This window comes from Erithacus rubecula, assembly GCF_903797595.1.
Source record: "Erithacus rubecula genome assembly, contig: SUPER_Z_unloc_2, whole genome shotgun sequence".
In the NCBI taxonomy this organism is placed as follows: Eukaryota; Metazoa; Chordata; class Aves; order Passeriformes; family Muscicapidae; genus Erithacus; species Erithacus rubecula.
The window spans coordinates 12,359,198-12,374,581 of NW_027635860.1; the positions used below are offsets into that span (position 1 = coordinate 12,359,198).

The 15,384-nt window shown below is 33.5% G+C and overlaps 1 protein-coding gene across 1 annotated transcript in view; it reads right to left on the reverse strand.

Moving 5' to 3' along the window:
- FBXL17 (F-box and leucine rich repeat protein 17) overlaps window positions 1–15,384 on the reverse strand; it is a 266,011-nt gene that overhangs the window by 182,781 nt on the left and 67,846 nt on the right. Inside the window, exon 5 of the mRNA XM_079331057.1 lies at window positions 4,317–4,424. Within this exon, the coding sequence (XP_079187183.1) occupies window positions 4,317–4,424 (108 nt within the window). The remainder of the gene's footprint in view (window positions 1–4,316; window positions 4,425–15,384) is intronic.

A 15,384-nucleotide genomic window follows, 5' to 3' on the forward strand; every position in this document is an offset into this window, starting at 1 on the left:
TTGCTTAAGTAACAAACACACAATCAAAACCGAGTTGAAAGCACAAAGATTTAATCACCTCTAGAGGAGGGACCTGCATATACATAGTAACTGCACATATAGCATCTCTGCTACAGAACTCATTTCCATTATAAACTCTAAAAGTTGCTGTAGAATTACATTTTTGCTGATTCATAGTTTACATCTTCATGTTATTTACTGCCAAGTACTTCTAATGAATTTTTTGGGAGGGTAGAAGGAAGTGGAAGTTTTATAGAGCCAATCCTTTCAACCATGCAGTCTTCTCTGCAATGTGCTTTCTACTTCATTGAAAGAAATGATAGTTGGGTACAACCATCAAATTCTTCCAATTGGCAACAAGAATCTCTTAAGAGGGACACAGTCAATTCAGCAAAATCATCAGATTCAGTTTGACAAGATGCAAAAACATTTACTTGGACAGCACCGTACCAATTAAAGTTGCAAGACAAAACACTCACGGAGAATGTCCCAGAATCACTGTATTCAAAAACCCTCAATCAATGCTTTTTCCAGCAATTGGAAGACTAAGATTTAAAACTACATGTTACTAAAGGCAAACAAATTGAAATAAATCACATTCTATCTTAGGAAATCCGGTTCATTATACAAAACTGATTAAAATACTGTTTTCTCTGCATCTAGTCAAAGAACAGCAATCATACCCTCAGTCAGGAAGCTTAATGATTTTAAGATCAGAAGGTATGTTGAAATACTACCATAGTAAGAATATAAAGCACAATACTGTGTCAAAACAAATCATTTACTAGAAAGAAACCATACATTACTCCAGTTCAGAAAGGCTCTTGCAAAACCAGTCCTGTCACGTGTAGATTATCATTATGTATCCGTCACGCTGATGATGTCTACACTGAATGAGCCCTAAGAATTTGCTCCATAAATATGAATTTTGATTGCGTTCATACTGACCAACTCAGACACAGGTATCACTAGGCTGGATTGGTCATGAGTAAATATAATGAGAGAAAGAAAAAGTGAAGATCACATTATTCCAAAAGTACTTCTTAGCTGAACTGTCTTCATGCCTTGATGATTAACAGAATCTTTTTCTAAGTTAGAATTTTTTTTTTTGTCAAGGTTCTGTACAAGGATTCATACATAATTAGATGTCATTAACAAACTTTACCAGACAGTCTCTCAGAAGTATACAGTGTAGAAAGCATAGCTTTATACTGCTACAAAGTAATTCCCCTTGCATATATACATATACATATACATATACATATACATATACATATACATATACATATACATATACATATACATATATATCAGAAACCAAAGCAAGAAGCCAAGGAAGTGGCTTGGTAATAAAATTATATCTGGATGTCAAGATTTGCTGATGCAAAAATTCTACTAGAAGTGCAACAATTAAACTGCTGAGAAGGAACATGGGAGGAAAATGCTACTGGTCTTGAGGTCAAAGATGTAACATTAAAAAATCACTACCTCACTAGAAAAAATACAAAGTTTCTTATGCCCATCTAGTCAATGAACAAAAATTACCTTTCTGGTTATTCTGTCTTCAACACAACCACCTAATGCGCACAGGCACTTTTCACATTTGTGTTGATCTTCACGCTTACAGGAGAAGCAAAGTAAAATATAACTAGGGATAAACTCTTGAGAGAAAAATGTGTGGAGAGGAGAAAGAGTGCAAACAAGGAAAAAAAAATCACACATGGAAAGCTAATTTAATAATAAAATAAGTAATAAAGAGAGATAAAACAAGAAAACAGCACATGGAGACGTGGTGAAAACAGCAGATGAACTACAACACTACACAGGTTCTTCTGTCCTCCTAAGAAACAATACTGGGAAGTATTGGACTAAACACTCTGATTTCATGTTCATTCACTTCTTCTGTGACAATGTTTCACACATTAAAACTCTAAGGAAAAATGAAACATTCAAGTCATTAGAACAAACAACTGATTTCAACTGAGAGTCTAACTGTGAATTGCATATAAACACACTCCTTTTTTCCCTTTCTTCTTGTGTCTGTAAATGAAGTGCCTATCATCTTAGCCAACAGTCATTATTTGCTTTATCTGTATTTTTTGCAATTTATAATAACTTCAAGGAAAAAAGGCACCAATGTGATGATATGGTCTTGCTCAAAAACCAATTTTTTTTTTACTGTCATTCTGCTCTGTAGAAAAATTGTGAAAATAAACACAGAATTTTTCGACTTTTCCTTAAATATACAACACTTTATATTCCATACCCCACAATTAACTATTAAAAAAGCTCTGTGATGCAGCGGCACTGTAATTTAGAATTTTTCAAGTGCCAGTATTTTTAAAGAGGGCTAATATTACTAGGGGGAAAATACAGTAATAATAAAACACTCAATTTTTATACATCCATCAGCCCTAAAGTAATTTCACAACTGAGGCCACTGCTGTTATCTCCAGTTTGCACACAGGAAGGAGGACACAAGGCAACTAGCTCTGCACAGCCTGGAGGGACACACTCACAGGCCACAGAAAGCAAAGAGCAGATTCCACCTTCTCTAGGAACACCAAACTGGAATTACTACAAAACGCTTATGAAGCACCAGTTAGGTACTCAACACAAAACCAACCACGAAGTTGCAGAAGTGCACGAAAGTTAGAACAAAAATTATGTCATTAACAGAGAATTCTGGGAAAGACAAATGCAGCAAATAATGTTACTACTTGCTACAGGTCTTTCTAAAATGTCTGTCCCTATTTTTCTCATAAATCCCCTCTAAGTATTTAAAGGTTGCAGTAAAGTCTCCCTTGAGCTTTCTCCAGGTTAAGGAGTCCCTAAGTTAAGAGTGCTATCACATCACTGTCTTTGCAGTATTTACATCCTACAGAAGTTGTGCAGATACAGTTTGAGAGAAGGAAACTGAAATACCTAAGTCTCACGTCCCAACATGCACCAATTACTTATAAAGTAATTACATACTATGAGTCTAAGCAGCCTCTCAGATAATTTCCAAACATATTCAACAGGGTTGTTCCAATGCAAACCAGGATTTCTAATAATTAAGTATTATTAAACATGTGAAAATCAGAAACATATTAATAAAAAGTCAAGATCTCTATTCTTCTTCAATCTAATAAATGTGATTACAAAGTCATTCTGTTGAATGATAAGACATCTAACATCTATTAAATACTCAATAAATGTAGGTCAGAATAATGCAGTAACCAAAACATGTAGCTGAAAAGTGATCATTGTGGAAATTTCCCACAAAGCTTTGGACTACTTGGACTATGTCAAACTTTTAAATTGTGTACCTCCTGTATTTATGTTGTGTATATAAACATAACCTATAGTTATACACATGTAATTTTCATTGGATATGAAAATAATTGTCTCATTTCTTTCTCCAACAGATATGCACACCTTTTACTCATCACATCAATACACAGTTCTTTTGAAATAACATCCTTTGAGGTCCTATGACTTTACCATACAAATTGATTTCCCTGGCTTATTTCTTTTTGCATGTGCTCTGAGATGTTTTCAATTCTTCTGTAGCTTCAGCAAAGCAGCTCTAAAATGATGAAAGTAATTTACAGATATGCTGAATGGTTCTGTATAACAATAGGAGACCTTCACAGCTACATCAAAAAACCTTTGCTTTCATCAGGCGCACTCCATTTTCATTAAATATGCTCTCTACTTCCTACCTCAAGATCTCTTTAACCATTTTCATGTTTGCATGATCCCTGGATTTACTTTCAGCTACAAATTTTAATTAGACGGTGTTTGTCCATCTCATCCAAGTCATCTATTTTACTGAACACTTTAATTACTTTCTGTAGATTCACTCAAGTTAGTTTTCCCACACATCACTCCTCTAATGCAAAAGAAAAAGGAAAGAAAAGAAAATATATCTGAGACCCTATATAAAATAACAAGATTAATATAGTCAAACTGTACATATTCGGGGGCACACTGCTGCAACCAGAGGTCTGTATAAACCTCTTGCAATTAGAATTTTGCATTTTAAAATGGAATTTTGTTTTGTTTGTGATGGAATCAACTGCAATTATGCATTTTTTAGAGTTTTAACCTGAATATCACTGTTGTTTGTGAGAAAATGTATAATCCCACAAATATATTTTTGTTACAGCAGTTTTAACCAGTGAAATCTAAATAATGCAAAGTTCACTCAATCATGTTTCTGTCCATACCAGTGCAATAAATCATACATGTAATCATATCTTGGCTGATACCTATGACCTAGCTATAGTCCAGTACACTAATGACTACTAGAGAGTAGTTATGATACTTACATTGGTAAGGTGAATGACTCCTTTTGAAGTAACAGAGCAGCCCATGAAACCAACATACTGCAGCTCAGGGCAATGTTCAGCAAAAGCTTTCACCGACTGATCTGTCACCTACAGAAAAGATAAGCAGGTAAATAAACAGTTGAGTAGGTGATACAAGCTCATACTTAACACAGCTTAAGACATTTCTACTAACATTGGCAAGCAGCTTATTTAGACTTTTAGTATTATTATTACCACTACTACTATTTATTTCAAGAGTTTGAGAGAAAGCACTGGGTATGCACAGTTTGCATAGATAGGCATGGACATATTTACATGAAAATCAGGAAGTAAAAATATTTTTGGCAGAAGGCGGAGAAAAAAGAAACACATAGCAAGAGATGATAGCCACAAATTCAGATCTTATTGTCAACCTATTTATGTGCAAATAACTCAAGAGACAATTGTATCCACTATTTTCATAAATTATATACAAAAATGAAAATACTCACAGATTTTTTTATTGTCAACTGGTAGACTCATGCTATACCCATCACTGATTCTGTAAAAATTTCAGTTGTGTGCTACCTTAAATTTATATGCCTTGTTTTATATTTATTTAACTAAAACACAGCAATTGAAGAGCTCAACTTAAAAGTAATATTACATCGGTTTCACACATAAGATGAGGTAATCTCATGTCAATACACCACTGTGTCAGTTATCAGCCAAATGGAGATGTTATCTAGTTTATTATTTGGATTTATTTATACAACTGTTTTTCATCTATAATTAAGTTTGTCTAGTAAAATTTAATAACTAAAACACAATCTATTATATAAATGCATTGCTTTGTAAGTAGATGAAATGATCAAAAGGAACTTTGTGAAGAATGTAATACTGAGATAGGTACACTTGTGACACTTATGACACACACCTTCCTTTAAACAAGTAGGGGTTTTTTTTGTGGTTTTTATTCTCTCTCTAAGAAGTATAGATACCCAGTGCAAACGGCAGTAATGAAAAACCATATTTTTTTTAAACTACTGTGTCACAAAGCCTGTATTTTCCAGTTACACTGCTCAGAAACGTCTCACTGTGTCTGGAATCCTAACACCTGAATGCTGAGAACATTCTGAATTTCTATGGATGTCTTCCTGTTACCACAGAATTGAAAAGCAAAACAAGTTTTGAAATATCCAGTGCACAGCTGAGACCCAGGTGAATTTGTATAGGAACAATATTCCTGCTGTGCAGTGGATCACCAACACCCAGAGTTCCAACTTGCCCAACATGCCACATTTGTGCACCCTGGCAGCACATGGTGACCTTGATGAGGACTCTGGCAGAACAGCTTTTGAAAAGATAACCCAGAGATACGGGCTTATGGGCCCCATTAACTCAAAAAAAGCTGTATTGCTTTGGGGTTACTGAAAATTGTTATAGACCTAGTGCAGTTTTCTCAAAGGAAAGATTTCTCAGCAAGCAGAGATTTTTATTGCTACACATCTGCCAAATAAAAGTAAAAGGGAAGCCTTTTAGCAGTGTGTATTTAGAACCCGATTAAAATGAAAATGGGCCAAAAGGAAAGGAAAAAGGGTCAGCAGAACAGAATCAATCACAAATCAGGTAGCAGACACCCATATGTCACGTCTGCCTGCTTGAACAAAAGCCAACCACTGTAGTAAGGAATTTTTTCTCTGATTCAATCTGACACAGCCTTAGATTTTTACTTTTTGCATACTCCCCTCAGCTAAGGACAGCCACACCAACTATTACATTTTTTGAGATAATGATTACCAAAAACCTGTGACAAATACTATCACAAGTCAAAGACTTAGAAATTTGCAGTATTTATGATGCTACCAGCACCAAACTAGGGCTGTACAAGAGAAGTTTATCTCCTATAGAAACTAAATTAGAACCTCTGATTCAGCTGTTGATCTCAGAGAAGGACTCTATTACAATCTCAGTGTACCCTTCCTACAGAAAATTTAAGTGTAATTCTCTGTTGCAGACCGGTTTGCCCTACCTATCAAGAAAATGTAGTAATGAAAAACCAATGGTATAAATGCCTAATATCACAAATTCATTACAGAACTTAAAGCTTCAATCTAGAAATAATTTCTTATTTACAGCTAACATTTAGGTGCATAAAGACTTTGAAAAATGACATTATGAATCCAAATAATAAAACTACTATGTCTTAAAATATCTTCTTTCAATACTATACTATTTTCTCTAATCTAAACAAAGCCTGTGGAAAAAAATAGTTCTAATACAAATTAAAAACAGTAGATTATTAGCATTTACAATAAATAGTTTACAGATTAGCCATGAACCTTTTCAGTGCTTGATAGATATGCAGTATCTTTTTAATCAGAAAAAGATCCTTCATTGGTTCTGTATGCCAGGCAAACATCATGATTTTTCAGTCAAAAGGAGTGTGACATAACCTGATTATGCTTTACAATTACTGTGGTAATTTAGACACATATTTTCTACTGCAAATAACAATTTGTTCTTAAACAATTTGTTCTTATCTTGACTTATAAATAAAAAAAAGAAGTGTTTCTGTCTTTTGCTGTCAGACAACAAAACCCAACTATCAGCAGAAGATGACTTTTAACTTTAATTGGGAAACACTGCAAAAATTGTCTCAATCAACGCTGTACTTTCCTCTCAGCTTTCTTTGTTACACCAATATCTAGGAACTCATTATTTCTTTTCCAGACCCTATGTCATTTATAACAAGTGATTTTTTAATATCATGCTTCCCATTCTGACAGCCTGCAATGAACTGATAATCTATTTAGTTAAATACTTTAATATGACTCCACTGTTCAAAGATTGTATTAGCTGGAAAGGAATATATGTATATGTATTTCTATATTTACATACACACACAATTGCAATTTCACTAGAATGGCTTCTCCTAAAATTATTATAAGAGACTATGCATGGAAATACCAGATCAAAATCTGTAATCTAAAGATCTGTTAAAAGGTAAAATTTATATTATGTCTTTTTGTTGCTCTTTTTTTACAGGGTTTGGAGAAAACAAGAACACATTGTAATTTGCAATTTATTTAAAACTTATGTGTAAAATGATAGTCAAGTAAAATCACCTAGTCTTCAGTTAGAATAGCAAATAACTAAATCCTGTCTGTCCTTATTCATATATGGGACAAAACCATAATGATACAGAGTTTGCATGCAGAAGTTTGGGGCATTTTTGGTAGGGTTCTTTTTGGTGTTTTTTGTTAGTTTTATTGTTCAGTGTTTTGTTAGTGTTATTTTATTGTTAGTGGTGGTGGGTTTTTTTCTTTCATTAGATGCATTTGTATCAAGGAGAAAAAAATAGATGAAGTTCAGCCCTATCTGAAAGGGTGATCAGAAAAGGGTGATGGGCTGCCCAGGGAACAGGTAGAGCTCCCACCCCTGAAGGTGTTTAAGGGAAGAGTGGACATGGCACACAGTGTTCAATGACAAAATGTTTGAGCAAAGCTTGGACTTAATTATCACAAAAGTTTTTCCAACTTAACTCATTCTGGGATTCTGTGATACAGAAGCAATGAAGTCCAAGGATGCTTCTAAGACTGGAAGCATCTATTCTTCTGCTTAACTAGGCTTTCTTCTTATTCATCATCTGCAGTGTCCAGCACCGATAGCTTCTATACAGACTCAAACTTTTGTGTTTAGCTCCATATGCAGTCTGGGTCATTATTTCTATCAGAAGTAGTCAGAAATAGAAGCCTCTTTTACTGTATGAAGTGCTTTACACTTGCAAGAGATGGTCTACTATGCAGAATGAAAGAAATAGAGTGATAAAAAAAAAAAAGCACCAAAAATTAGCAGTGATATGTATGCAATGATTATGCACCTTAACACTGCCTCTTTGTAATGCAATATGTAACTGTATGTTACATTTTCACTACTCAGGAGACAGAAGAGGTTACTATTACAAATATGGCTTCTGTGAACTAACAAATTTCTTAACAACTGACATTCTGAAGTACAAACAGATTAGACTAGCATAATTTAAAACTAGATTACTATAAAAAATACACTGCAGTTCTACAGAAATGACCCTTGTCAACAAAGACAAAAATTCACACACAATTTTATAATAGATCACAGTAGTGTTCTTCCAAGAATCTCTAGTAATTGGATTGTCTAGTCGACCTTCATTGACTTTCATTCATCCTGTCTTGCTTCATGTTAGTCTTGCTTTGAAAAAGTAATATAGGATGATGAGGACAGATTTATAAGTTATGCACTAAAGCATTGTGAATGGGAAATATGCTGGTCTGGAACTAATGGCATAGATTTTGCTCCTATCAAAAAGATCTATGATAAGTGAGATATGATTTAATCTTTTTCTTTCTATGTATTGCAGCCTATTATATACAAATTCCAGTTCTGCATTGTTTTACAGAAATTCAATATTTTTCCTACTCTGAATTAGATTTTGTAAGTATTAGTTTATTTTACATTCTATTCAATAAATGAAAGTGCAAAAAGGAAAAAGCAGAGACGATAATTCAAAAAGAAAGACTGAGGTACAACAATAAAAGCCACTCAAATTCCAACTAAAAAGCCTCATAATTAATGACACCTACAGAAGCTCAAATTACTGAAAAAAGAGACAGGAATATAAAAAGCAACTGGCACACAATGAATACCATGTTCTCTTATTTAAACTAGTGCACTGCACTGTCAGTAAGCAGATCTTAAAAAGCACCTTTTTCCATGCAATATACATAAATAAAAGTTGAAAAATATGTAAAATATTCCTGAGAAGAATAAACTCTGTTAGACTAAAAATTTGCTGTCATGTAAATAGTCAGTCATGAAACTAAGTATTCACTACACAAGGCAATACTAATGGTAGAAGAAACCCTTTTTCTCTCAATTCCTTATTCCATAAATTTTTTCTCCATCGTGGTCAGACAGCAGCTTAAGCAAATTATATTTGAACATGAAAGGAAGAATTAAAAAGTCAGGGACGGCTTACTAAAATTCAGTTTTATATTTGAAAAGAGGTTAAGTTTGCAAAAAGCTCATCTGTCAATAAAACGTTCTTGCCTTACTTACACATTTTTCATTATCTGCTACAGATTGAGGCCCACATGACACCCACTCCAAAACCTGCCCCACACATGAACCACGTGGCTACACCCTCCAGTATTGTGCTTAAAGTACCACATAATCATTGGGCGTTTCCCTGGTCTGTCTCCCTTGAAATCCTTGTGTGCCATTACCTACCATGATTTAGCAATTAGGCTAAACTCTAGTATAGTTTTGGTTTAACTCCTTTTTGCCACAACTTCTGCAATACATTAATTTCAAAAGATGCAGGCAAATCACGCAGAGCAAAAGCATTTACCAAGGACTAATTTAGGTCACAGGTGAATTCAACCAAATTCACAAGTATGCAATACATACCAAAAAAATAAACATAAAGTAAAAAAATTGCTGATACACAAAAATATCTTTATATTGTAAATCAAGGCAGTCAGGCTACCACTGTTCTACCAGCAGAAAAGAAATTAAATATCATTACATGAACATCTTTAAAAAGCCAAAAAAAATCACAAATCACAGTAATTAAGTAGTTTTGAGGGAAGATGCTTTACTATACATATGTGCTGACATAGGTACTTCCTACTTAGCTTAAAATTTGCCTTACTGTCTCTGCACTAAAAATTAGCAGATGATGCCTCTTTCCCAGAAAGGGAAAGATGATCTTGCCTCTTTTTTGTTTAACACTTTAAAAACTACTTTTAAGGGTCAAAAGAGGCCAAAAGGAGGGTCAAAAGAAAGATCAAAATATAACAGTAGAACACTACTAATATTTATAAAGCTTATACTTTAAAATATTTAAAATTATATATACCTTCCTAGTTCTGTGAGTAAGAAATTACAAGTAAACTCTGTTATCATTTAACCACACATTCAAATTCAAGTACAAATTCAATTTCAATTTAAAATTACAGGAGGCTGCAATACTTGAAGTATTTACTTACAGATTTAGTCCTAACAAATAAACAAACCAGGGCACTCTTTAGCATCTGTTCCTAATAATATTTTAAAAATATAATTTCTTAGAAATACATGATACTTTTAGATTGATCATAATAAAACACAACCCATTGTAAATTAGTGGTATTTCAGCACAAACCTCTCATACAAACACACACAAATAAAGCCTGCTATATACATATAAAGGCCTCTTTTGCCATTCCTCTCTCAGAAAACAAAAGGCAGAAATTAAGTTCATGTTTCAAAAATACATTTAAAACTTAAACTGGAAAAGAATTTTCCTACTCAACAGGACTGATACACTGCCTGCTTTCCACAAGCATCAACCTAAATTATATTTGTCATAAAAGCTGTGACAAAGTAATTATTATTGGCAAACATGCATTTAATTCATGACCCCCTATTCCAATTACAGAACACTGACAAAAATAAGGCACGGATAATCTGTCATCACACTCAAGTTCTTAGGACACCCAAATTTCATTAGTGAACAGCAGAAGGCAAGGCTCATCTTAACTAACTGCCAGAATATATTTCTTCACCTTCAGTAAATGCAACCATTTGCTTAATCCAAACACAAATTCAGCAACTTGCAGCTTTAACTTCCAGTAGTAGTACAACTTTCTACAAGCATCCAGAAGAGAAATATAAATATTTCTATTCCTTCATCTTTGAAGGAAACTAACTGAAAAGAATCCCAATTTTCTACCATATTTTTAAAGATTCAGTTAGATATTCAATATATTCTCAATCTGTTTATAACTTTGACTGGTTCCTTTTCATTAGAAAAAATATCTTTTTACAAAACAAATGTACAGTCTTTCATAAAATAAAATATTGCTGCTTACTAATGGCTGCAAAACATGTTCCATTATTAACTGAAAGGGATGCCTTAACCCATCAGTATAAGAGACTTTTTACAAACAAGTTAAAACAAAAAATTTGTTTTATGTATTTTAAGACAGACTTAATTGTAGATGTCCTGTGCATCCCTGCTACCTCAGACCTCATGACAATATATACTTGCTCTGAGGCATTTTGTAACAATCCGCTACCCCAGCCTCACATTTGAGAGGAAGGGAAGAGTGACATGATGGAATTGCTATCCTTGTCCTCACACTGATGCTCACCCCAGGAATTAATATCACTAATCTATAACCATATACAAGAGGAAAAGATAGACTAGAGTGTAAGGACTGAAGAGATAAAAGGAGCATTTTACATTACATTTACCAGTTTTCCTGATCACCTACATTATGGTAACTTCAACTAATTCAAAATACCTTGGAGTATGAAAACAACCCCAACATTTTGCAGGATAGTCAATTCAATACTCAGGAGAATAATAACTTTACAATTCTTCTAGAATGCATGTGCGTTTACAAAGTTTCTCCCTGGTTTTTATAAAGATAGTGCTCCTGTTTTGTCTTGATAATGGTGAAAGCATATAGAAATCCTTCCTAACTACTCCAACATGATTTTCAGATATGGAACTCTAAGCACCTCTGTTAAAGGACACACAGAGTACTCCCTCTGTTTCTGTGGCAAAGAGTATCAGTTTTTAATCTTATTCTCTTTTTGTTACCAATGACACAAGTCATCAAAAGATGACTTGTTCTTTTTTTTTTTTTTGGTCTATTTTATCGTGCAAATTATTTAGTACTAAACAAAACAATATCCTGGAAACATATTTGTTTTGAAATACTAAATAACTGTAGACAACTTCAAAGTAGTTTAAATACCCGGGTTAGAAAACAAATCTAAATTCTCAATATAAATTTTCTCTGATTCCCATTATCTCACAATTTTATTAAGAACAGTTCACATGGATTTGTATTAAATGAGACTATCAGCACACCCTAATTTATCAGTTGAAAAATGCAAATAAAATCGCAAAAACAGTTCTTCATTTTACAAAATACAGCCCTCCTACCAAAAGAGAAAATTTATTATCAAAATGTGTTTACTCTGGACTTGGAAAACACTGCTTCCAAAACTAAACATCTTTCACCAAATAGTACATACACATAACCTGATAGCCTACAAAATGTCAGGAAAATTAAAATTAAAAAATTAAATACAAGAAAGTGTACCATTGCATTATAAATTTTGTAACACACCAGAAATATGGTATGTTCATAAATGGTTATAAGAAAACTGAATGTTTCTCAGCTTATTTTTAAGCAGGAGAATGCATAATAATTTCTAAAAATTAAAAATAATATTACTCTTTGCTATTCACAAAACTCAATCAAAAAAGACCAATGTGTCCACATGTGAAGAATTACATATTAAGCATTTTAATTTAGTACCATTCTGAATAAGAATAAGGAAATAAAAATTTCCATGTAACCACAAAATAGGTCCATGGTTCAGTGGTCTAGCAGCTTAGTATTTCCTCTTTCTATAAGAAGTGTATGAATAAAATATTCATCCTCTCTGGGACAAAAGATTACTTTGCATTACCTTCACTTTTAATGCCCCCAGAGTTATAGAAGCATATTTCCTATTCTGTATTATGAGTTAAAAAAAAAAAAACACAAAATCCCAGCTTATTCTACAGCTTTACTGTTCACCCTACCAGAATAATCTCATTACCACCTAAAATACTTTTTAAAGAAATTAACTTGTATTTTCACTTCCTCTGTGCAATTTGATATTTTACATTCCCATTAAATTAATTTACTATGGCAAATATATCTGTTTACCTCAACTGCAAGGGGCTGACACTTTATTTTACAATACACATTCATGCAACAAGTCTTAGGCTCATACTGTCTCCCTTCTAAAATGGCCTCACAAGAGCATAATTAATGTCCACAAATAGTGAAGACCTTAGTCACAAAAACTAGTAAATACTATTACGTCCACATGCTTTCGGTTCACTCCAAGAACTTTTCACCAATAAAAACATATTTCATTTGTCTTGTTACTCTGATTATCTTCTGAAGGCCTCCTAGATACTTAAATAAACCTTTTAACTTCCCTGGTCAAGAATCTGGAAAATCCATGAAACACCCAACCAATTCCTTACCCATCTAATAGCCTGCTCATCATATCAATCTCTCACCAATTTACAGAGAAGGATGTTGTAGGGGAACTCTGCCAAAGGCTTTACAGAAGTCCAGATAAAATGACATCTGTAACCCCTCCCCTGTCCAGTGGTGTAGTCACTCCATTACAGAAGGCCACCAGGATGGTTATTTTAAAACAACGTGAGCATTTTATCTTACAAAGTTAAGACACTTGCCACATTTAGTAGAACTAGAGATTTACACAATATTATCTAAATCTCTTCTTCCAAGTTTCATGGATATAATTGTAATGAGTGAGGAAATCCTTGTAGCAGCTGGAAATGCAGGGAAATGTACACACACAGGTCATGTACGGTGGTGTGTACACAGTACATTCTATATCATAGCCCACAATGAAGATACCTTTACAACTGCATTTGTTTTTCAAACAATTAACTGTGCTTTATTTTTCAGGTTTCATACCAGCCATAGGCAATGGAAACACCGTATCACATCATGCTTATAAAATCAGATGCAATATCTACCTAAGTTTTCCACCAGCAACTATCTAGATTGCCACTGCAGAAACTGAAAGCTGGCAGAAATACAAAACCACTTTCTTAGAATCCAGCCTCTAAATATCTCCATCCTTTGGCATTCCACAATTAACAAATTCATCTCCTCCACTTTCACAAGCATAGAAGGACAAGATTTCACCAAATATTCCACTGTAGGACACAGATATAAAATTTTGCCTGCCCAATGCATCAACAACAATTTCATAGAGGGAACCATTCCATTTTGATTACAAGGACTCTAGTTAAATCATTTGGTCACCATTTGCTACAAATTATAAGAGATACATGTTAAGGCAGGGAAAGGAAAAAGTCTTACGTGGCTTATGCTCTACAAACTAAAACACAGGACAAAGAAGCTTTTTAATCATCAACAGGTCTCTCATGTCACATATGAAACAGGAGAAAAAATAAGACGATTTTCTGCATATTATAATAAATACAAGTTAACATGAAGATAGAAGAACTGTGACTACAACTGCATAGGCCTAAGAAAATCATATCATAATCATAAATTTTCATATACTTCAGTAACTTTAATACATAAAGAGAAAAGAGAGAAGGCATTTTACTGAAAAATACTACATTAATCAAAATAATATCTAAAAACAGCACTTTATAGCTAAGCTCACAAAAAAATCCAAATAATTTAATGGACATTACCATTCATTGGGATACCACAAGAGCTTTTTAAAATACTTATATCTTGCTCAAATAACTTTACGTATTAGTCTTCCTGGGTAGAACACATAATTTAATATGAACTATTAGTCTTAAAATAAATGAGAAAATAAAACACAGAATGTTACTCAAATTTCAGATACCAGTATTGTTACTGGCTGAAATAATTTCAATTTGTCTCTTAGGAAGGACAGAGAATTTAGAAAATTTAACCAGCCCTGCAGTTTGCCTTTTGATATTGTGAGCTGTTAAAACAAAATTACATTCTCCCTATGAGAAGTCCCTCCAAATAGAAAAAGGGCAGGAAAAAAGGTTTCTTACAGTAGAGAATTAATGGACATGGTAATGTACCTTTAATTTTGCCTAACAGACAAGCTATTAGGTATTAAGCCCCCACCCAAGTTTATTCATCCTGTTGAGAGTACTAGAAGTCTTCAAGTTTCATTAATAAAAAATATGCGATATTCCATGCTCTTGTAGCAAAAACAACCAAACCAGATAAAGTCAGAGTTCAAATCCTAACTGGAGGAGACATTTTAAAACACCTTTCAAAAGAATCACAATTTCAGATGCCCTTGAGAAGCATAATCAGTGTATAATCAGCGAAAAAGAGAAATATTGCACAGAGGTGGAAACGGTTTCAGTTTTATTTATATATGATAGTCACAAAACAGAGGTAGCACTAAACAGAAATACTCGATAATAAGAAACCATATGAAGACGTTTTTTCTTCACAATTTTTCTACTTTGTGAACTGCATGTATTAACAGAAAA